At 42.8% G+C, this 25,270-nt stretch overlaps 1 protein-coding gene across 11 annotated transcripts in view; it reads left to right on the top strand.

Moving 5' to 3' along the window:
- KMT2C (lysine methyltransferase 2C) overlaps positions 1–25,270 on the top strand; it is a 1,516,687-nt gene that overhangs the window by 270,227 nt on the left and 1,221,190 nt on the right. For all 11 annotated transcript variants that reach the window (XM_069211124.1, XM_069211114.1, XM_069211120.1 and 8 more), the window contains exons 4-6: positions 1,182–1,382; positions 6,617–6,771; positions 23,859–23,968. In XM_069211124.1, the coding sequence (XP_069067225.1) occupies positions 1,182–1,382; positions 6,617–6,771; positions 23,859–23,968 (466 nt within the window). The remainder of the gene's footprint in view (positions 1–1,181; positions 1,383–6,616; positions 6,772–23,858; positions 23,969–25,270) is intronic.

Below are 25,270 nucleotides of genomic sequence, written 5' to 3'. Positions count from 1 at the left end.
CACTGCTAAAGATATCACTCACTGTTTCTAGTTCCACATCAGAGAAAAAGAGCACCCGTTGGTTTTCTTATGCAAAAACAGAAAAAAAGTTGACAGTTTAAAATGCGTCCATAGAGTTTAAGCGATCATGTGCAAAACTAATACAAGCGAGTGGATGGCAACCACTGCATACCATCGTTTCTCCCACCTGCCTAGGCTTTGTCAAAGTTGTTTGTTGATGCTGGTCCCCAGTCTCTAGTAGCTTCTAGCTTCATATCCCAGTACTCATTTGAATTTTCCATATTTGGAGTTTTCCTTTACATCCTTTAGCAGCCTGACCTTTGGCACTCCTTTTACGAATGGCCCTCAGCCATTCTGTCAAACATTAGGCACAGATATTTTGGAAAGATTTTGGTTCATCTGTCTGCATGTGCTCTAGGAATCTTGAGTATGACACATTACGCATATACTGTTTCCCCCACATCCACTAAGTCTGGCTTTATTGCACATACCTTATTATATCGTTCACTTGTTTTAGAATGCGTTTGTGTGGGGAGGTAATGGGGACTATTTTACATGATTTGCCTGCTATTAAAACCAATTCTGAGACATGTTAGGACATACCACAAGATGAAACTGTAGCTTTTCATTCTAAAATAAGACATAAAATAATTAAGCTCTCTTCTCAGCAAATTGATTTTCTTTATTAGACAGTTTCTCTAGCCACGACATACATCTTCAGGTGTTATTATTCCAATGTTGATTTTAGAATTACCGTCTGTTGCCATTCTATCTTTGTATACATGTTTGGCATTTCTCCTTCCATTTTGCTTTGTGATGATGCTATCAACTCATGTAACTACTTTACACTTTATAATGAAAAACATATGCCTACTACTTAGACACCACATCTTCTTCAGTCGTGCCTATCAACAAACAGGAAAAAACCCATCTCAAGTGCTTGGGATCAAGTCTCTATCCACTGTGCCATCTCAACTGTGAAGTAAATGATTTCTCTCTCAGCGGCACTCCATTTGGGATTAGAAGTAATTGACAACTAGTTTTTCAAAATTAAGTAATATATTGTAAAATATATCTGAAGCAAAAACGTGTCAAAGCAAATGTCTTTTACGAAATGTTTCTGCCATGATAAGAGCTGGGGAACGGAAAAGTAAAAGCATCCTTTTCTGCTTTTTTTGCAGTGAAAAATGTTGTGCATTTTGTTACTGTGGAGAGCGAAGTTTTTTGGGCCAAGGAGAATTAAAACAATTCAGTCCGACACCCGAGTTTATTAGCACATGGAAATCCCAATCTCTTAAGAACAACGAGACCAGCAGAAGTGTTGAAACATGTAATATTTCCAATCAAAATGTACTAGCACACAGGCAAAGAGGGCAGAGCACGTAAGTTATCCTTTCATTTGTTGTTAATAAATTAAAAACAGGGCGACTGTAATTATGCAGCAGTAGAGGGCAATCATGCGGTATGGTTTAGTAAATAATGTAGCAAGAAAAGTCAAATTTATGTGGTGTAATGCAGCACATATTGTAATGGTAGTACTCCATTTTTTTGGACATTTTTAGACTTGTTAACGCTGTCTGGTCATTGGCTGCATCTCAATAGTACCAGTTTAACACCCAAACACAGCAAGAAGCAAACCGAAAAGATACCAGTAAAGCTTTAAAAAGGGCTGCGTAGCTAAACGTGTCCTTGCGTTTTAATAACTTTTGCACCGTTTGAAATAGAAACAGTTTATTTGTTACAATCTGCAGATTATGCATCAGATGATGGATTACGGGGCAAATTTATAAGTATTCGAAAATGCTGCAGCCGCGCAGCCTCATAATTCCAGTAGCCCAGATTAAAAATGAATACAAATTATGATTGTTTTCTATGTTTCATATACTGCAGTTCTCAAACAAATATAACCATGCTCTTCCTTCTTTTACACCCTTTATTCATACCCCTCCACCCTCCTCCTACACCTCAGCTCCCCAAAGCACAATCAAGGTTACCTCTGCCTACAACCTTCATGCCCCATCCTTAACCAAAAAAAAACGCACCTTCATGCCCTTCCTCCCTCGTATTGTACTGTATCCCACATCCCTGATCCTTTGTCACAACAGGAGGACAAAATACTCTGCAGCTAAATAGCCCGTTCTTTAACATGAGATCCATGAACAAGAACCTGCGCAACATATTTGACCTATCATCAGAATCATAATACAAATAACAAGGGCAACCCAAGAATATATAGGGACCAATGGTACTTGCTATTTCAAAGGTCCCTATAATAAGCATAGTTAAGCCACAATCACATCCATGAACTTACTTCTGACACTATCAAAAATCCCATTTTTTCTTTTAGGAAAAGATATTTATTGATGATCAAAACTAGTGGGTAGACAAGCCACCTGAGTAGGGGAGAGTGAGAGACTGACTGACTGTCTGGTCCTGAGGCCAAGAAACAGATTGCTGTGAGGGGATCTCAATACTTGAGTTATGTTGCTGTTGCTGGGAGTGGACGGGACTGGGAGTTTGTGTAAGTGGTGTGAAAAAATGTTATTTGAGTACTTGGTTTATGATGAAAACAATAATAAAAAAAACTTTGTGGGTAGAGATTTTCTTTTTCAGGCATTTTCCAACCAACATTTATAGACAATATACTATATATGCCACAATACATATAAAAAACACAAACCAGCCCTATTACTTTATATAAAAAAAAATCAAGGGTCATTGTGCAAAGTTGATGACGTTTCAATCCTCTTACAATGTAGGGATCTTCATCAGGAAATTTAAATTCAATGCCTGAAATACAACTGTGTGGAGGGTACCAGTGACCAACAAAAGCATATAAATCATAAGCCAGTCTCAAGAAGATAACAACACAAGTGCCGACCTCTCACCCAAGACAAAATTGTAATATTAAACCCAGCACATATCAGTCTTGGCTGCATCTTAACTATCTTGAAAGGTGGAGCCAAGGAGTCGCTAAATTATTCCAAGACCACCAGCAAGATGTCACTGTCCCTGTCCCAGGGGGAGTGCATGTGGCTATTTAAGTTGCAAACACCATTAACTGACCTCAGTGTTAGCCTACCCTGAGAGAAACTTAGTTTACCTAACTCCTGAATCCTCTTCGACTCACAGGGAGAGTCCTAGGGAATGAACTCTGATTCACTTTGTTGGTGGACGCCTGGACCACGAAACGCTCTGGATTAGGATGCTGTGTAAGAAGGTCAGTTTTGCAAAGAAGGGGCCTGTTGCAAATGACCATCCACATGTTCATTAGTGGGCAAGAACAAGACTTTGACCAATTGCCTGTCAGAGTATCACTTGGGGCCTTGTTGAATGGAAGTAAGGGCTCAGAGGATGCAGTCATGTGCTGCAGAACGTATGTTAGAGAATTCGTTTTAACTTCTACAGATAGTAGTTGTAGGTCCAGGACCTCAGCAACACATCGAATTGCAACAGCAGGGAAACCATTCTCTTCTTTTGGGGGATTAGAGGGAGAAACTAATCCCGTATCAGGAAGTATAAAACCCACTAGTCCCCTGTTGGTTCATTTATAAATTGTCAACATCGTGGTGCAGGGGTAAATCATCAACCTTCATCACCTTTATCTGTGGTATTTAGACTCTGGTCTGGATTTGAACCAAAACGTTGATTGAGCGTCCAACAGTGGCTCACCAGTAGTAGTAGTAGTTCAGTGTCACAATCAGGCTGTAAAGGATCTTGTGCGGGGTTGCGACGGATTCATCTTGTTGTTGGATATTGGAGCCTGCAAAGGATCCTCCTCTGATGCTGGTGACGTCTGTATTGGTGTCTTTGAAAAAGGAACCAGCACAGATCTCAGAGCCGGAATGAACATCTGCACCACTCAGATGGTGCAGAGGACAGATCTGCCGGTGGTATCCTGACTGGAGGCCTCTGTGGATCCTTGGAGTCTGATGGCAAGACAGGAGTGATCAAAATACCTTACCAAACCAGATTAAATATATATATATATATATATATATATGTCTCAACTGATTACAGCAATTTTTAGTTTATCAAAAAACTGTCCATCTAACTGCCAAATCAATGCAGTGCTCTAAAAGCATTGCCCATCCAAACCACCAGTACAGTAGTTAATTTGTTAACAAAAATAGTGCAGGCCCCAACTGTATTTTAAGAGCCTGTTGCTGGCACTCCTGAATATTAATCTTGCTTAAGCTATCAAATATTGACTCCATCACGTTTCTTTCTTCCACCACCCTAAGCTTCCTGCCTTTCTCCTTTTTTCATTTTCCTTTTTTGTTTTATCAAATAACAGATACTGAATTCGAACAGTGGTTCACAACTGTGTATCTAGTATACAGTCAACATATCAGGTTACAGTCCTTAAATGCTTAGAGTCCTTTGTCCATCACCTAGTGCTAATACTGTTGTGCTAGATAAAGAAACAAATCAAGTCATTAACCCTCTAATTAGCATTCCTTCTCTCTGCTTCAGTGCAAAGCCCAGTGTCCTTGGGTTCAGTAGGTATGCACAGCATCTGTGCTCAGTCCCGGAGAGCATCCTTCAACTTTGCATTGGTTAAAATTGATGACAGTCTCTTCTCTGCTGGATGCCTTCACCCAAGTCTTTCTTCCATCTTTCAACTAGTGGTCCACTTCGGTGCTACTAGTGAATCATAATGCACCTCTTAGCTGGCAAAAGGCATAATGCTACAGATTTGTACTTGGGTTTTCCAGTTTTAAGTGCAGCTCCAGAATTCATTGTTCCATTGTGTCCATCATTAGATCTCCTCCCGCCCTACATTAATGTACAGCCTACATACCACTCCTTTCCAAAAGTCCCTGACTATTCCACATCTCCATTCTGTATGTTGTAGTTCTACTTCTGATGGATAAGTCTAACTGCTGATTCATCACATTTTAAATTGCTCTGGGTGCCGACTGAATCTGGGCGTTTTCTCAGCACCTGATTTCTCATGCAGACAGTTTATGCCATAAGGATCAGCAGTGATCTTGCACTGTTCAGGAAGTGAAGGTGTGGAGCTGTCGGTTCCTTTATTTCTGCACCTTTCAGGACAGGTCTGGACCCTTGCTCCATAAGTTTGCTGGTTCTTCACCTACGGATTCCAAAACAGCAGCAGTGCAATTGACGTTTCACATTCAAGAAATTATATGGTTTGTGGAGATAGGAAACCAAACCGTAACTCCATCTTGCAGGAAGACTCCATTTTGTGCCACTCAACCAAACAAGTGTGCAGAAAACAAACCTATAAAGTATGTGTGACACCCTGAGTTTGTTACAAGGCGTAGGTAGAGAAAGAACATAAACAGTTCGAAAAAACATAACCAGTTCTTATCCAGAAGCCGCAAAACACCTGCAGCCCAGGTAGTGTAGGTGTCACTTCCAATAAACATAATGGCAGAGAAAGAAATCACATTAATAACGGATGTGCTTGCTGGATTGTAATGTATGCATCAGCTATCGTATTTAATGCCTGTTTAAGTGCATAAATATTAGACACAGTCAGACGATCTTGGAGACTCTTTCTTGTACGTGACTTTGAATGCAGCACTACAGTGGGTCTCCTGGCTGTCAAATAAAGTCTATCCTGAGAGCCCAAGACAGAAGGTTGTAATAATTTCTGAGGGCAGGGGGAGAGAACTGCCCAGAGTTGACGGGTTCTAGTAGGTAGGGTTCAAGGTTACAGCAAATGATTGTTCTTAAGAGACAGATAATGATTCATGGAAGTGTGGATTAAGGAATGGGAGTGCACCTGTGTAGTTACATAATCTGTTTTTGTAATAAATGTACATGAATGTTGTCGTTGTGCAGGATTTGTTGGTGGTGATATGGATGGAATGACATTAAATTGTAACATCAACAGCCACAAGTTACATTGAGTACAGCTGACACATGTTTAATCTTTTAGACTTTTTCAAGTCTCTAGAGGTGGAAACCCTGTGTGGATGTGTTGATTTTCGAAGAGGAGACTGCTTCAGCAATCAAAAATTTGAGTCGAGCAAATATGCTCTAGTGGTTTCACCCTCAGTGTATTTTTGTCTCTGTTGGTATTTATGCTTTGTTGTTCGTTCACAAACACAGTTCGAAAGCAGCATAATACTGTATGTCAATAAGAGGTGCTTGAGGTGGGAGTGTTGTGGAAAGATAAACAATTGGCTACATCAAGTGTGGATTTTTGCAGATTTGAATTAAAATGTTTCTTATCTTAATGTACAAGAATCATAAACCCTTATTAAGCGAGTTTGTGTTCTATTTTGGGTATGTGCAACTGATTTGATGGTTTACTTATTAAACATTCTATCCAATAATTCCAATATTGCTGGATGTGGGGAACTGGTTAGTGCATTGTAATGTTACTAGTCATACAAGTGGCTCATTTATAAGTGTTCCTGCCAGAAAATATATATATTTTTGAAGAAGTTCTTATTTGACTTGACGTCTGTTCCTGAATCGTCTCTTAATTGTATGTGTTGCTACAAACTGTTTAGCCATCACATTTTATAATGACCTCTGGGTAAATGTCCATCTAATGCTTAATTAATTTGATCTCATTTTAACTAAATTAATCTAGTCCGTGTGAAACGTGCATAATTTGAAAATGTCATCTTCACAGAGAGCACGAGAGATCTCCACATCACAGCATAGTGTCCTGTACAACTGTAAGCACTCAAACTGTGCCTGAGGAGACTACCAGCAAATTTTGGGATGAGCTTTCTCAAGTTGGCCTACCAGATGACATGGACATCCAAGCCTTATTTGAGCCCACAGGTATCTTCAAATGCAAATAAGAGTTTTAACAGTTTGATTTTTAAGAGTGTATTTTGGATAACATTATTCGTAATGTTAATCTCTGGTTTCACTTAAAAGCAATCTTTGGATTATAATAACAGGAAGCCAGTGATACTGTAGTAAAGGTTTATTGGCAACTTGGAGGGGGCTCAGTTTTAAGTCTGCCCTACTACAGAATCCTACATAAGTCTACCTCATAATACACAAACATAAACACTATACTTGTTACACACAACATCTACTTCACAAATGCACAAATTAACATAACTAAAATAACTGAAGACAAAACTAAAAAACTAAATCTACAAGTTTGGGAAACTTGTCATTCTCAACATAAACAGAACTCCTTTCAACCTAAATAACTCGTAAATACTGGCAATCCCTTGAAAACAATATAAGACTTTTCCCTTAACCAGTCACCTCCAGGCACTACCAAATGTCACGCCACCCTCCTTTTCACGATAACACTGCTTTATTGTAAAGTTATTTTAAGTTTCTTTAACCACTTGATCTATGTCAACCATTTTCTTGTTCACCCTACACACGCTGGATCCTATTTTGTTCTGTCCTTTGACTGTATCTTTAAACCACTATTGGCCAGTCACACCCTTAAGTACTGGCTTTCTGAGTTGGCTTTTTCCATTACCATAACAACATGTTTATCAAATGTATTGACTTGAGCCAGTGTTTATTATCCTTATTAAAACAGTTTGTGTTCCACGAATCATTTGGCTTGTGTGTGACATATAGACATCTAAAGTGTCACAATCCAGATATCATGTTGGCTGAACTCTGCAGTCCTCATCCAGCACTTTGGTTCCACCCTGCCTCCATGCTGCACTTGTGGCCATTGAGAAGAAGTCAGCAAGTGGTGCACTTTGTCACAAAGAAATACCCAAAAGGCTCTGCTTCCTTCTTGATAGTATAAGAACAAACACAAGTACCGACAATGCTAATGTGAACACATAAGCATAGTCCCACCCCTCACTTGCTGATGCAGTTCTTGAAGGAGACACCAGTCTCCAAGTTGCAACTGGTTGGCTAACAGGAGTCTGTCTGTTTTAGTTATTGACAGTTTATCTGTTTAAGAATGTGGACGTAAATTGACATCAAATCCTCCACAAAAGCAAGCCATAGCCAAGTAGGTGCAGGTCTTCAGGAAAGTCTTTCTCTTAACCAGCAATCTTAAAGTACTTGTGCAAGAAACACAAGGCTCCAAAGACAGCTCTGTCTTTGTCTTCAGGAACACACCTGTGCAGTCTATTGTGTTGATACCTGAATAACTGAAAGGCAAAACTAGTACCTCTTGGAAAAGAGACATTGTGTCTGAAGACTTATGACAGGAGAATACACCAGTCTGATGGTCTCTGTATAACCCGGGCTAACATCAGTGCTATCATGCCCATGGTAGGGGCTGCATTAGTGGTATACATTTGACAGATAACAGACTATGTTCGCTAAGAGAACCTAGCAGTTTGGACTTGGCTATTCTGATTGGGCAGGGTCAAGACTGATTTTCATATGGCTGGGTACAAACCAAGGTGGCATGGTATGCCAAATAATGATTAAGCCTTGAATAATTACCAATGGCTGAGGTTAATTAAAGTATTTATCCATTTCTTTTTGTATTTTTTCATGTAGAGTATAGGGTCATGTTTAACATGTTCAAAGCAGCTGCATAACAAAAACAATCCAATTTCCCTACACTTTATTGTTTCTGCTGCAAGAAGCATGATCTCTGGCATTTTCCTAGCTGGAGTAGATATACCCTATTTAGTTCCCATTAGTTCAGCAGTCTACGTCATGTATGATGCAAATGGATGCTCCAGAATAGGTCATGAAAGAATTATGGCTTTGTCCTAAGGAGACAGAAATGAGCTAGATTCTGGATCAGAGAGGTGGGCTACAAATGAGTACTTCAAAATGAAAGCAACCTGAAAAGCTGTGGGGGGGGGAGTGGGGGGGGGGGGGAAACAAGAAACAAATCAGGACAAAATATGAAGATTACATTAAGTGCATCAGAAGACAAGTGTTTTTTTTTAAGCCCGACAACTCACCAAACACTATTCAAGATAGAGAGAACTGAATGAACATTTGCACAATGTTTCTTTAATTGTCAATCAAGCAAGGTTAAAACAGAAACAAGACTTGGGAGATAATGTCTCAAGGTAATCAATAACAATTTTTTTTTAAAAGGAAGCTTATGGGAATTTTAATAGTAAACTCCTTCCCTTTACCAAAATGTAGATTTTCTCAACAAAATCCAGGAGCATCCATATTTTTTAGAAAGGCAAAGTGGCACTCACTATATTCATGTTTAAAGCCCAGCAGTCATGTTTCACTGAATGCTTTAATGGGTTTCAGTGGAAGGTCCTAAATGTAACCACATTTAACCCATCTACTTCCTTCAGAGTATCTACCTGATGGCAGGTAGCAGAAGAGATTTCTATAGTTCTTAACCCCTTGAACAGACTGAATGGGATGTAAACCTAGTGGTTCTTTGGTGAACCAGTGTACCCACCTGGCTAAGGTGGGTACCTTGACTCATGAGAACCTTTAGCTAGGGTGACTGTGGTGTGCATGCTCACTGGATGAGGTGGCTTCCTAAATGAAATCAACTGTTGCGAAGCTGAAGTGGCTGGGGTGCTAGGGCTAATCTTCCTCTTTTACTCTTTGTGGCAGCTAGTAACCAAGAAATCTGATAGAGATTTCTAGCTGCAGATTCCTTACCTTGGACTATTCCCAGACATCAGACTGGATCTGAATTTTTTTTGAGCAGTCCTCCTTGCTTACTGGTAGGTGGCGTTGTTCAGCTCTGTGTGACGTCTGCACCGGAAGTGATGGGTGCGGTGCCTAAATAGATGCTACTCAGTGCGGTGACCTCAATTCCTTCTTTTGTGCGCCATCAGCGTGGATTTGGATCAAGGTCCCCTCAGTCACTTCTTGACTGTCTTCAACCTCTTTGTCGACAACTGACATGCCTTTTTTGCTGCTTTTTGTCACAGTGTCTCTGAAGAGACGCACTGGGTTTGAGCCTTGTGAAGCCTGTCATTGACTGTTGTCGGTGACAGACCCTTCACTGTCTATCTGTGGTGTCTTGAAAAAGACCACAACTCTGCATTGTGTGTGGAGTGCAAGACAATGAATGTGAAGGCCATCCAAAAGAGGGCAATTAAACTTTTGGCCACTTGTCACGCAGCTCTATGCCGCTCTTGCCCTGTTCGTGTGGGAGCTCTCGAGTCCACCCTGGGAGTCGCTTGCCTTTTCCTTGTCCCACTTCAGGTCTTAATCTAGTAAGTCCCAGAAGGAGTTCAAGAAGTTGAAAAGCTCTTCGACTTAACCGCATCACTCCTATTCTTCGGATGATGTGAGGAAACCACCACAAATCTCGACCCTGCTAGCTGAGTGGGACCTGTACAGCTGGAGCCGGAAACTGGGTCTGCTTTCCACATCTGAAATTTCTTAGAGCCGGAGTTGACCCCTGCCCAACTCCAAGAGCTTTATGAGGCCTTGAGCTTAATTTCTGGGAGTTTTAACCTCTCTGGAGCACCCTTGGTTCCCATGGGTTCGGAAGGGTCCTCTGTAGCCCTGCAACTGAGTTCGCTCTCAGTGCAAGTCAGCCCCCTTAAGATCTGTTGGTGGATCCGTATTGACCCCAGCCGGAACTTTGAATCCTGTTCAGGAGACCGTTGCTGTCCTGCTATTCCTGGTACCACTGATGTTCATAGGCACCATCAAAACAATTGTAACTCCTGACTCAAATACGGAGCCAGACCGGCGACACTCATCTCTTCCGGCTTTGACACAGCCTGAATTGGAGACGGAGCCCCATTACACTGAAGTGCTCGCTGAGGAACATGAATGGAGGGATCTGAGCTTCCCTGCTTCTACACCAACCCCCTAGCAGTGTCCCGACTGATGACAACTGATATGAGGACCTGGCTGACACCAGTGGTCTGCATACCTCACCAAACAGTGGTTAGGGAGGAAGGGGCTTCCTTTGCAATTGTGGTTTGAAGGGAGGCTGAGGTCCTGGACTTGCGACTGTCCCTGATTCAAGTCGAAACAAATGTTTTCATGGAGGTGCTGCAACTGGGGTATCCCCATCAGAACCCTTACTACCCTTCAGCAAAATCCTCACTGATATCCTGCTCGGGGCCTGGGCCAAACCTTACACAGTTGCTACTATGGACATGACTATTTCCCTCCGCCATCGCCCCGTGCCTGAGGAATCAGCCTTCCTCACCCAGCACCCTGCCCCTGAGAGCCTGGTGGTCCAAGCCTCAATGTCCCAAATCCATCCCAACACGTTCCCTGCCACACCACCTGGTAGGGAATCCAAGAGGCTGGATGCCCTCAGAATGAGGATTTTTTTTTCTTTACTTCCACCAGTCTAGCTCTGCGGTCCGTGAACATTGCATGCTTATAAGGCAAATATTCCCATACTGTGTGTGATACAGTTATGCAAGTGCTGACTATGGTCCTGGATGAAGCTTGGGCCATACTTTCCCAAGCTATTGCTGACTGATGAGATGCAGCGAAGTTAACAAATCAGTGCTGGTTGGAGGCAACCTATTCACTGAGGAGAGCTGTTGCTTCTTCCATGGCACTGAGGCATCACGTCTGGTTATGGAATACTGTTTTTTCAGGGTATGTCCTTCAATAGGGGTATTATTTTCTGAGACGAGGCAGACTCTGCCTTGGCGCTATTTAATAATAGTAGGGACACTTCTGGATCTTTGTGGCCTCCGTGTAGCCGCCCTCCCCCCCCCCCCTCTCCACATTCTAGTTTGCACCCCTTCCACAGCTGTGGTATGGGTTATCAGCTTTCTCACCTAGCCACCATGGGCTGCAGGCTCAGTCTTTTCATGGCCTTGAACGTGGCTCCCTACAGCCAGAAGTCTATTCCAATCCCCCAGGCAGCCACACAGTCAAAGCCTCTTTAGTTTGCCCTCCAGCACAGGCACCTGGTTGGCTAGCTGAATCCTACACCATCTGCAACGATGGAGGGACATAACTTGAGAGAAATGGGTGTTTCAGATGTCCAATGTGGTAGCACCCTCCCATTCTACCAAACCCAGTTGCCTCTCCCTCCATCCCCAGGTCAGTTGACGGAAGACCACTGTACAGTCTTGTGTCAAAGTACTGTCTTTTCTGGCCAAATGAGCCATTGAGATGGTGCCAGCATCAGAAGTAGGTCGTGTTTGCTATTTCCTCATCTTTCTAATGCCAAAGAAGAATGGAAGCCTCAGTCTTATCTTAGATCTGTGCCCTTTCAGCAACCTACTGAAAAAGGGAAAATTCAAGATGCTCTCCCTGGCTCAGGTCTTATCTGCACTCGACCTACGTGACTGGATGGTATTTTTCGACTTGAAGGATGCTTATTTGCACATTCCTTTCCTGCTGGTCCCCTGACTCTACCTACGGTTCATGGTGGGCCATGAACATTAAGAGCTCACTGTTCTCCGCTTTCGTCTTACCAGTGCCCTTAGGTGTTCACCGAGGTGCTGGTTGCAGAACATCTGCAGAGGTTCCATGCTTCCCCCTACCTCGACAATTGGCTGTTAAAGGCGGGCTCCACCAAGGCAGTCACCTCCCACCTCCAGACTGCAGTGGACATCCTGCTTGGATTCACTATCAACATGTCGAAGTCACACTTGGCTCCCTCTCAGATGCTACCTTTCATTGGGACTATTCTAGAGCAGCAATTCCATGATATTCAGGCTTTGATTCAGATGTTATAGCCTCTATCCTGGATTGCATTGAGACTGACTCTGAGGCTGATGGGTGTCATTGCCTTCTGCATCCTGTTGGTTAAGCATGCCCGCTGATATATGTGAGCTCTGCAGTAGGATCTGAGACTCGGCGGGTGCAGTATCGGGGAGATTTCTCTGATCTTGTCCATATATCGGAGGGAACTGCAAAAGATGTGCAGTGGTGCCTTGTGGACCTTGATTGGGTCAAGGGCCTCTCTTCTCCTCACCCAGAGCTCTTAGTGGTGACAGATCCATCACTCCTGGGATGGGGGCCATCTGGGGAAGGTGGAGATCTGAAGACTCTGGTCCCTGGCGGAGTCTCAACTCCACATCTGTCTGTTGGAACTGAGAGGGATCCGGCTGGCATTGAAAACCTTTGTTCGTCCAATCAGGGGAAGGCTAGTTGCGTTGATCAGCTACACCACCACCACATTGTGGCACTGCAACACACAGGACGGGGTTGGGTTGTGGGTCAGAAAGCTTTGGGCCTCTGGACATGGCTGAAATATCAGGGCATTTCCCTGGTGATTGAACACCTGTGAGGCTCTCTGAACATCGGAGTGAACAAACTCAGCTGTCGATGCCTAGCGGGTCATGAATGGAGTCTTCTGAGATTGGGGAGAGCATTGGTTAGAGCTATTTAAAATTCCAAAAATGCACAAAGTCAGTACTTTTGCACGCTGGAGTTTCCAAGGTGACTCTCGCTCGAAGACACATTCTCAGGACTCATGTACTCCTTTCTGCCAATACCACCCCGTTGAGAGTTCTCAAAAAGATAAAGAATGACTAAGCTCAAATCATCTGAGTTGCTACGGACTGGGCAGGAAGAGTAGGGTTTCCGGAACTTCTGAGCATGAGTCTATCCTCAAGTCCAACTTCCCCTTCGGGACAACCTTCTGTTACAGCAACATGACAGGCTACTGCACCGGATCCTGTCCGCTCACCACATTCATGCAAGGAGATTGAACAGCAGCAGTTGAGGGTGTTTGATCTCCATCTGAAGTGTGATGTCATTCTGACAGCCTGGCATTCCACCACTAAAACTATTTATGCCTGGGACAAGTTTGTGGCTTGGTGTACGTCCTCTGTCAGCACCCTTGTCTGAAGTCCTCTTGTTTGTTCGATCCCTGACCTGGCAAGACTACGCTTCGGGGACAGGATACCTGTGTGCTATTTCTGCCTTTCTACTGCTGTTTAACCAAGCTTCCCTATTCAAGTCACTGTTGCTGGACCAAGCTTTCCTGTTCAGGGCACCTGACTAGATTTCTTTAAGGTTTACAGCATCTTTTTCCTCTTACACCCTTCATTATGCTTCTATGGGACTTGAATTGAGTTCTTACCTTCTGCAAGTATTTCCATTTTGAGCCAGGGCATAACTACCTCCGGCAGCTCTTCACTCTAAAAGCTGTCTTTCTTGTGGTGATACCATCTGCCAGGAGGGTTAGCAAGTTACAAGCACTTCCCGTTAATCCTCCCTACACTTCATTTTTCTCCACACAAACTGGTTCTAAGTACTCGTGCATCCTTTTTACCAAAGGTGAAACTGCACCCCCCCCTTCCATTTTTTCTTTACCCCTCCTCATACCTCTAAAGAAGAGGATAGACTCCACAGCCTGGATCCAAAAAGAGCATTATTGTTTTATATTGATCGTAACAAAGATTTCCGGGTAGGCAATCAAATCTTTGTTGGATTTGTAATGGCAAATAAAGGAAAGGCAATTCAAAAGAGAACCATCTTTCAATGCATCATCCTTTGAACTAAGATATGCTACACAATGGCCAAGAAACAGCCTCCTGATTGCCCAAGAGCTCATTCTATCAGAGCTTCAGCTGCAACCGCTGTTAGCTTAAAGTGTCCCAATCTTGGACATCTGCCAGGCAGCTATGTGCACACACATTGCTGTACACATTTGCCAAACACTACTACTACCTCAGCAGTCCGGTCTGATGAGATGGGCACATTGCCTGTTTCGTCCTCCAATCCTGAGGCTGACCTCTGGGGTGAGGTACTGCTTTGATATTCATTTTAAGGTAAGGAATTTGCGGCTAGAAGTCTCTATCAGATTAATAAGTTACTTACCTTTGGTAATGTTTTATCTGGTAGAAACTCTTATCTAGCTGCAGATTCTTTGTTGTGTGGAATGGTTTCTCTAAATTAAGATATCCTGTCAGACTTCACTTTTGGCACACTGGTCACTCTTCCTCATCTTGGCTCTGTGCTTCTGGTGCAGAAAACAGTTAAGAAATGAGGTCAGTGCAATGGGTTTGAGTCTGTATAGGCACTGCTCACCTCACTTCCAGCACAGACGATGCCGCGCAGAGCCGGACGATGCCATCTACCGGAGCGCAAGAGGGATTGCTAATTTTTTTTCCAGATCCAGTCTGATACCAGTGAATATTCAAAGATAAGGAATATGGGTCTAGATAGTGTCACCCAGAGGAATCATTACCGAAGGTAAGTAACATGTCCATCTAGATATATGTAAAATATGGGTTCAAGGCTAAGAAGGGATATATTTAGGTTTTACCTTGAACTGAAGGCAACTGATGACCTATTACACATAGAAAGAACCCAGCAACAGACACTCTTAATCTTGATTTCACAAAGGAGCGTAGTGACCTGTTTAGGGAAAGGTCTGAGATGTTAGGCCATTGAGAAAAAACAGGAAAAGGTCATTTCAGTTTGAAGAATGAGGCTAAGCTTGGAGGAAAAACAAATACCTAACATTAATACATGAAATCATGCACTGTCGCTCAACAGAAGATTGCTTGTGGAAATGGTCTACCATGAATCCTTGGTCCCCCAAGAGAAAAAGGCTTCTTTATTAAAGAGAAATTATGGCATCAGTAGAGGGAATGGGAGGGACTCATTTACCCTCTGGTTACTGATATACACACACCCTCTTGATATATGGGGCCCTGGATTTCTTCATGGGCTAGGACACTTAGAGCAAAATCTCATCCTGTTAGCAATCACACTGGAGACTTGCAATGCTAGTAGGAAAATATCACATTCAGTATAATAATTTGCCTCCGAGGTCTTGGAGAATTCCATGAATAGCAGAATAGGGAACCAAATATTTAGGAACAAAAAGTCGCCAGTACTAGGGGCGCATGGTGGTGGAGTACTTGTCAGTTCAGAAAGAAAGGGTTGAATGTATAATCAAGTAAGGAGCCTAGATGTGGTGACAGCTATCCACTCACTGCTCAGGTCTCCTGATTTAAATGCCAACTCGTAACTTGTCCAGCAGTTTTTTGATGGAAAAGGAATTTGCCAGAGGCGTAGTGCAGCAGTCAGAGACAGCCGCCATAGGAGCTGGAGATCTGGGTTGGATCCTTGGCATCCGTGCGACATCCTGTGATTCTGGGAAAATCACCTAATCTCCTCGTGCCCGTGGACAGCGCCTTGAGACCCTCATGTGTGATAAGCCACACTATATAAATCTACGTTTCATTAATTTCAGAGGTAGTGGCTTGCTACTCTGCTTGACTCTTCTAATATAAACAATTTGTAACTAATTGCTAGGATACAATCCTGGCTCCCCGGCTCTGTCATTGATCCATACACAATAGTCTTCATTTACCGAATTGTCATTATTAAGACTTACTCTAGGGATGTGGAATTTAATAAAATATCTACTTGTTCATGGGAGAGGTTGCTTTGTAAATATACTTGTCCTGTAAAAAAAAATATATATATATATATATATATATATATATATATATATATATATATATATATATATATATATATATATATATATATATATATATATATATATATATATATATCCCTTTGGTGCCATGCAGTGATGCAACAAATTATGACAGCAATCTCATATTGGAGCCCTGATAGGTAAGCAGCAGTAAACAGTAGTTACAGGCTGGAATGCCTTTTTTTTTTTTTAATTTTTTTTTTTAGTCTGAGCAAACCTATTAACTTCCATGTTTTAAGGGTTTTCACCAGCTCTTCTCTAATCATTTCCCATACTGAGAAAGGTCGGAAATGTACTCCTGACAAGGGTCAGAAGTAAAAGTCTTCCAGGGTTGGAACAAAAATGGTTAAAGGGAAAGTGAACGTATAAACGCTCAACCAATTTTCACATGAGCAGATCTACACCTGCATATTTTCTCGTGCTAAATTATAGTTCACAAATATTTTCTAGGACTATGATTTCATGGTCAACTTTTGTAAATTCTTGTGAATTCATGAAATACACAAATCCGCACTAATGCAAAGACCGATACCATGGGTTAACTTTTGTAACTTTCTTAAGAATTGGGCCCCTAATTAGCTCTGGTGCTAACCAGGACCTTTTGTTTTTATTAAAACTATCTCTCTCTCTGTCAATCTATCGGCTGGCCTCACTGTGATTGATCCTACTTGCAGAACCTGATCCTACTCAGTGCCTGGATACACTCACACGTGACAAGTTCCTTGCTCTATAAATTAATGTTACATTACATTACATTACAGTGATCACAATCTGCTCCTTAACAAGGAGCATACCAGCACACAAGTCGTTTTGTTCAGTGCCAGGAACTACTGTTTAAATGTGTTCTTATTGCAACCAAAAAATATTTTTGTTTTTTTGCTAACATTTGTCCCAATGGTGAGGGCCCAGCAACTACCACAACAATAAAGTTTTACAAAAGTCATGTCAATACAGACAGGCAAAACCAAAAGACTGTCAATCAATGTTGGACCTTTTGGCTTTGCCAATACTTGTCTATATTCATGTTTCCCATAATCTTGTTGAAACTGGTTACAGTGACTTTACTTTATGAATATTTTTTACATGCATAAACACATTTTAATAAATGATGCTTCAAGGAAATGGCACTTACATTTCACAGTAGGTTAGCAAACCGTTTTTCCCCTATTTGCATTTTTCCTGAACATTTTATTTTGAAAAGAAAAACTCGTTAATCTTGCATTCAAGTGTCTGCAAAAATTTCTATCTAATCAGAGCGTTCTGGGAGCATTATAGGGAGCCTGGTATTCTAAACTGTGCAAATATGTGTACACACTTTTTTTTTTATATATATATAACTGGAACCATTGTCAGTAGTGCAGTTCGAGCTTACAACATTTATTTAGAAAGCTCACCCTAATAATAAAGGCTTTGCATTAATGAACCTTAACCTCTTAGCTGCTGGAAACCTACCAAATCTGTGCATTTTTTAAAACTAGACACCTAGGGTAATCCAAGATGGGGTGACTTGTGGGGCTCTTACCAGGTTCTGTTACCCAGAATCCATTGCAAACCTCAATATTTGGAAAAAAGAAAACACTTTTTCCTCACATTTCGGTGATAGAAAGTTCTGGAATCTGAGAGGAGCCACAAATTTCCTTCCACCCAGCATTTCCCCAAGAGTCCCGATACAAATGGTACCTCACTTGTGTGGGTAGGCCTAGTGCCCGCGACAGGAATAGATCACACAACGGTAAATGTTGGTCCTTACATGAGGCAACTGTTGACCCTGGGGTGATCCATTCCTGACTCAGGCACTAGGGATAGGCACTCAAGTGGGTAGTGTTTTTATCAGGACAGGTGAGGAATCACTGGGTGGTATGAATTTTGTGGATCCCAGCATATTCCTGTAGTTTGTGTGACAGAAATGCAAGAAAAATAGAGTTTTTATTCAACATTTCAGCTTTGCAGTGTACTCAGGGTAAGAAAACTTTGGGGAATCTACACAAGTCACACCTCTGTGGACTCCCCTGGATGTCTAGTTTCCAGAAATGTTTGGGTTTAGTATGTTTCCCTAGATGGCTGCCGCACCCAGGACCAAAAACATAGGTGCCTGCCTTACAAAACCAGTTTGTTTTTTGATAGATAATTTTGATGTCTCCACAATACGATTTGGGTGTTGGAATTTGGGGCTGAACTAAATTGGGGAGCTCCCAAGAGAGCACTCTCTCTATGTGCTTGCCGCCGCATTCACCTGCTCTCTGGGTTGGGCTAACCCACTATTGCTCCGTTGCACAGACTGTGTTTGCGAAGGGACATCAGGACTGTCCTCATCACCTCCCTCATAATTTACTGGAAGAGGAGTTATCCAATGGGACTCCTCTGACTGAAAACTCACTCCAGTCTGCGCCATTGTCCTATCCCTCAGATGCTGTCTCAGTATCTGCTGTTTCAGTCTCTGATCCTATGTCAGTGCTATCCTCTATAACCCGAGTGACGGCATCAGCAGCAGTCATCCATCAAGATGCCATCTCTGCTATTGGCTAAACTGTTGCTCTAAAACACTAGCCTACGTAGACAATCACAAAATTGCTGGTGTGTGTTTGATACGTGCAACAGTAGAGGCCACCTTACCTGTGCTTCTTCCCTCAATCAGCACATTCTTTCAAGACACTCAAACACCTTCTCACATACCATTCGTCACAGTCTTTCGCACCTCCTGCGCCCAGTCCAACAGTCATTATTGGTGCTCCCACTCCCATGTCCTCCTCCTCTTATTCCAACATTATCACCCAGCAAAAGTGCCCTTCATCTCTCCATAGCTGCCCCGCACATACATTTAATTTGTATTATAGTGCAGGTAACGACTGACTTTACTAACGTACTCAGCTATTTACAACAAATACAGATCTGCTCTTTGCAGTAGGCATATAAACCTTCTGCGCTTCTTTATGGCACTAAAACTGCCACTAGACAAGTCTGATCCTTTTGTAGCAGAAACATAATCACAAGACTTACTTGACTTTTTTATTGCTGCCTAAAAGCTACAGTTAAAATGCGTCAGTTGAAGTATATGCATTGCTTTGAAGACGCTGGCTGCAACTACAAGACAACTGGTGGTATATATATATATATATCATATATATATTTATCACTTTTATATGTGGGTCTGGTTTTCCAGGGAAACCACACATGCATTGACAAACGTGATCTATACTTATATTGCCCCCAGGGAAACCCTACAACTACAAAAAAATAAATAAATAATCGCAGCTGTGCTGTGATTGAGGGCCAGGAAACACATTCAGGAAGACCTTGTGTGAAAGGGTAGGGTCTCCCCTTGCTTCTCCGATGGGAAAAACAACACTGTGACGTCAGCGCACCGCAACACAAAGGGCCGCGGGGGAGACATGGAAGAGCTTCCGTGTCTCCTGGGGTTTAAATTAAATAAATAAAAAATCCAGAGGACTTTTTAACTCCCTCCCTGGTGTCGCCCACTGGTCGTGACCCGCACCAGGAGGTACTGTGGGCGTCAGTCAGTGGCCAACGCCTGCACTTAATGGGTTAAATGCAAATTCTATTAGCATTAACATATGGACACATACATTTCAACTGGAGAAAATTTGTTTCCCTGCTCTTTAATGTGGTACTGTAAATTGGCAGTCAAATGGTATGTGCTGCAGGGGGCTGGACCTACTTGTTCCAAGGACAAAATAAACTTGAAAACGTGTTGTCCTTGACCCCATGCAATATGTACTGGGTGTCGGACTATAGGAATTCCACACACCCTACTTACTGTCTTCTTTGACGTCTTACCAGGGCATCTGTAGCCTGTGTTGAAGTAATAGCAAAGTAGGTCACAAATGTTCCTTTTCCAGATGATGACCGTCTAATAGCTTAATTGAAACACAATGCAGTTAGACTCCAGAAAACCCTAAATTCTTCTATGGACAAATTGTGATAGCCAAATGTAGCCTACATTGATATATTGGTAAAATAATTTTTTTTTATATGTACTGCTTCTTCATTTTTCCACTGATTTGTGATCAATAGAACCACTCTCTCTCTTATTGTTTTACTATTTTAAACACAGTTGTCTCTAGTGAGTCCATTTTTTGTCTGCTTAGTGATAGAAAGAGATCTTGACATGATTTAATGAGACAATGTAAATCTCTGGTTTACTTTGGGGTAACATATACTTTGTACTTAAGCATCGGTGTGGGCTAATCTGCTTCAAGGGTAAACCTTGAACTACAAGCCTATTGCTTGGTAAACTAGACTACATGGGAGCTTAGGATCGATTTTGTTTCTCAAAATTGTAAAGCTTATTGTGGTAAAAAAGTAGTTGATCATTGAAGCCAAGGCAGCATGACCCGTTTAGAGTGAGGGGATTCCAGGAGGAGCTCTTTTCTGATGTGAGCAGTTTAGGACAATAATCGGTATCCTCTGCTGACTACATCCTCCTTGGCAACCTGAATTTTCACCTCGAGAACACAGACGACAGCAACACCGCCGCCCTGATCGACAACCTCACCAACTTCCGTCTCAAACAACTTGTCACAACACCCACCCACTCTGCCGGCCTCACACTTGACCCCGTCTTTTCTGCCAGCAGCCATGTCACCTTCAGCCATACCACCGAACTCCATTGGACCGACCACCGCTGCTTCCACTTCACCTTCCAGAAACCCGCCACACACCACCACTCACAACAGATTCCCTTCCGCAGCTGGAGCAAGATCACTGAAGACCAGCTGATCTCCACCCTCGCCCATACCCCGTCGCCCATCACCACCGACCCCAACACAGCCGCCCTCAACGTCCGACAATGGATAGATGACTGCGCCAACACCCTCGCCCCACTCAGGAACCCTTCCCCCCCAGCAACCGCACCAGCACAAAGACCATCTGGTTCACCACCGACCTTCAGGCCTCCAAGCGGGGAGTGCTGAAGAATCGAGAAGAGGTGGCGCCACGAACAAACAGAGCGCAACCACACCACCCTCAAGACTGCTATCCGCAAGCACCACCAACTAATCCAAACCACCAAGAGAGCCTTGTACACGGATCGCATCGCCAACAACGCGCACAACAGCAACGAACTCTTCAGCATCGTCAAGGAACTCGCCAACCCCAGGTCCTGCTCCATCGACCCACCCCCCCCCCCCCCACCCCGCAAAATCTCTGCGACTCCCTCTCCACCTTCTTCCACCGCAAGAACACGGACATCCATGACCACTTCAACACCTCGACCCTCACGGCCACCACAGCCACCACTAACCCCAACACACCCAGCCGCTCCAACCTCCTGCTCTCCTGGACCCTGGTCAACGACGAGAGCACCATCCACTCCGGATCGCCCTCCGACCCCTGCCCCCACCGCATATTCAACAGAGCAAGCCCCATCATCGCCCCCCAACTCCACATGACCATCAACAGCTCCTTCGAGACCGCCACCTTCCCGGAGAGCTGGAATCACGCCGAAGTCAACGCCCTGCTAAAGAAATCCAAAGCACACCCCGCAGATCTCAAGCACTGCTGACCCATCTCCCTCCTCCCCTTCCCTGCAAAGGTCATAGAGAAGATCATCAACTGCCAACTGACTCGCTTCCTGGAGGACAACAATACGCTGGACACCTCCCAGTCCGGATTCCAGAAAAACCACAGCATTGGGACAGCCCTCCTTGCCACAACCGACGACATCAGGACCATGCTCGACAAAGGCAAAACTGCAGCCCTCATCCTACTGGACCTATTGGCCGCCCTCGAAACAGTCTGTCAGCACACCCTCCGTACACACCTCCACGACGCAAGAATCCGCCTCAAAGCCCTGGACTGGATCACATTATCCTCTCCGGCAGAACCCAGAGAGTCCACCACCCTCCCTTCCTGTCTGAAGCAACCAAGACCATCTGCGGCATCCCCCAAGGATCCTCGCTCAGCCCAACCCTTTTTAACATCTACATGACACCGCTCGCCAACATCGTCCGATCCCACAACCTCAACATCATCTCCTACGCCGACGACACTCAGCTGATCCTCTCACTCACCAAGGACACTACCACCGCCAAAACCAACCTCCACGACGGAATAAAGGCCATCGCCAACTGGATGGAGAGGAGCCGCCTAAAACTGAACTCAGACAAGACAGATCCTCATCCTCGGCTCCAACCACTCTGCATGGGATGACTCCTGGTGGCCAGCCGCCCTTTGAACCGCACCAGCGCCTACCAACCAAGCACGCAACTTAGGTTTCATCCTAGACTCGGCACTCACCATGACCCAGCAAGTTAACGCCGTCTCATTCTCCTGCTTTAACACCCTCCACATGCTCCGCAAGATCTCAGATGGGCCCCCACCGAAACAAGGACGAACACCCATGCCCTCGTCAGCAGCAGACTGGACTACGGCAATGCACGCTTTACAAATGATTGATTGATTGTCATAGTCTACCTCCTCACTCACCACTTGGGATTAGGAAACAATATCCTCCTCATTATCATAAGCCTTCTTGTATATTCCCTTAGGAGAAGCAATCAGTCAGGAATTTTTAAAGCGCACTACTCACCCGTGAGGGTCTCATGATGAGGGTTTGAAATGAGGTGTGCAGTGAAACTGAACCAAGAGGGTATCTGTCTACACCCAGAGTACAGCACAGATGGATGTGCTTGATGGGAGCATTGTAGAGTTGTGGGTGTTTTTTTGTCTTTTATTTGAGGGCTTTCTGATATTTTCAGCATGTGATACACAACTGGAGATCATATTTCCACTTTGAATAGAAGCACAAAACAAAATCTTTGATTGGGAGGAGTGACCCGGGAGTTTGGTGGCTGTACCAGTCAATGTAGAGGCCCCTGCGAAAGCTCTTTCAAGGGATGATTGAGAAACAAAAAGACGCACCTGCTAGAGCTCAAGTCTGCACGTTTTTCTGGAATACCAGAAGAAAGCAGATGTTCAACAAAAATCAATCGTAGATTCCGAAGATGAAATTACAAGTTGAAATATACCCCCAAACCTTTGAAACTTTGTAATGGGGGAAGTATTATGAAAATTATTACACCAGTTCTGTTGAAATTTGATTAACAACAAAGTGAGTAAAGTAGTTAAAAAAAATACTCTTCTCACTTGACTGTCTTAATTCACAAATTTTTAATATTTTACATGCACTGGAACAAGCTGTCTCTCATAATTATGTACTTTTCGATATTGTCAGTATGAGATCCTAATTTAATATTTTTTATAAAGTGAATCCTTAGGTTTTTTTTCTGCCATTGCGAAGCATTTCACAATCGAGTCAATTTTCTATTAATTCAACCTCTGAATCACACAACCAAAAGTATTTTTGTGAAGAATCAAATGGTTTCGCTTTGGCTGTTGCCTTTTTGTTTATGCATTTTTTAAAATTACACCAATTGTATTGAGACGCTTCTCAAAAATAAAGTATCTTAATATATGGATGTAGGAGACACCTTAATAAGTTAATGTCATTGTAAGTTTTTTAATCATTAAGGTCCCTTTTAAGGACAGTTTTCTTTGTTAAATCCTCTTCCAGTTGTGCAACCTATTGGAAATGAAGATATTCCTTGGGCCTCCTAAAATTTGGTATTCATTCTAGGTCACTGCTGGGCTCACCACCGCTGTGCAGAGTGGTCACAGGAAGTGTGTCAGACGGAAGACCATGGGCTGGTGAATGTTGACAAAGCTGTTGTCTCAGGGAGCACAGAAGTGAGTAAATCAAATTACCCAGAAAAATAGCATTTTATGTTTTAATGGGTTCGATTGGCTTTATCCCTTCGAAAAGGGGACATATCCACATTTTAGAACCAAAAGAGACCGTTCCCGAACTTCCCTCCCCTTGCCTTTACAACCCAACCAAAACTTAAAGCTTTGATAGTTTGTTACTATTTTAGGTTTTATGTGCCCAAATTATGGTGATTCAGCTAACCAACAAGAATTGGCAAATATACTAGTCAAAATTTATATCAACATCCTACTTTATAGTCTATTTAATCTGCTTCAAGAATTACAGACCAATTCTACAATAAATATGATCTAAATTAAACACACTTAATAGCGCACAATTAGTAAAGAATACCATTCTACATAAAAGTATATAGCACACACCAGTTTTTTCTTGTGATGATTTTCTGGCCAAACATTTTGGTTGAATCCATATCACTCATAATCCACTGCTGTATGCATTGATATTTACTCCTTTAGGAAGAGTTGATGTTGTTCCCAAGCCAGTCAGGGAAAATCAATCTGGAGGTACTCGTTCATAGCATTTTCCCATAGTGCAGAGAATTGTTGACTCAACCTACATAAAAAATACGATGATGTAAGTTCTGCTAGTCTTACCTTATTGCGAACTGCATTTTACCCCAGTTCGTCTTTTGACTGCATGCGTCATATGTTTTTTAGAGTGTTTTGTCCAACTTATTTTCAGTATGCCTTTTCTGCCACCATACTCTACCCTACTTTGCTTTCTTTTGGTCACTCTCAGCTTCTGTGTTTCAAATTTTTTACTTTTCAGTATTGTTTTATGTTTTGTAGCAATGAAAATCAAAATTGTTTGTACTTTGTGGAGTTCAATTTTATTTTCTTTAAAGTGTTGTTAAGTCTCATCTCCAGCGCATGCTTCAATCTGAAAAAAGGTTTGCTGCCTTCCTTCTCAGTCAGAACTATATGAATTATGTAATTTGCCATTACCACATTTATTGGAAGAATTGTATCCAGGTGTCATGGTTGACCTGCCAATAATAAAATAGGTACAGTCTTAATATTCTAAGATATTGTGTCTAAGTGAGTTTTCCGAATGCTTTCAGTAGAAAAGATAATACTGGAATTAACACCCTGGTCCAACTCTGTTTATTATAGCATGGGAAATGGTTTCCATTGCCAATAGTTGCTTTATTTGTGGGTGCTGATCATTAAGAGCTGACACTCTATTTGTACTCCAAAATAAGGCTGTTTGTTTCCCTGCAAAGAGCTTTAGGGTTATCAGCTGTCCAATATAGGAGTCTAGGA

The sequence above is a fragment of the Pleurodeles waltl genome, chromosome 10 (assembly GCF_031143425.1).
Source record: "Pleurodeles waltl isolate 20211129_DDA chromosome 10, aPleWal1.hap1.20221129, whole genome shotgun sequence".
NCBI lineage: Eukaryota > Metazoa > Chordata > Amphibia > Caudata > Salamandridae > Pleurodeles > Pleurodeles waltl.
The sequence above is the reverse complement of the archived record's forward strand: the minus strand, read 5'-3'. Positions and strand labels throughout refer to the sequence as shown.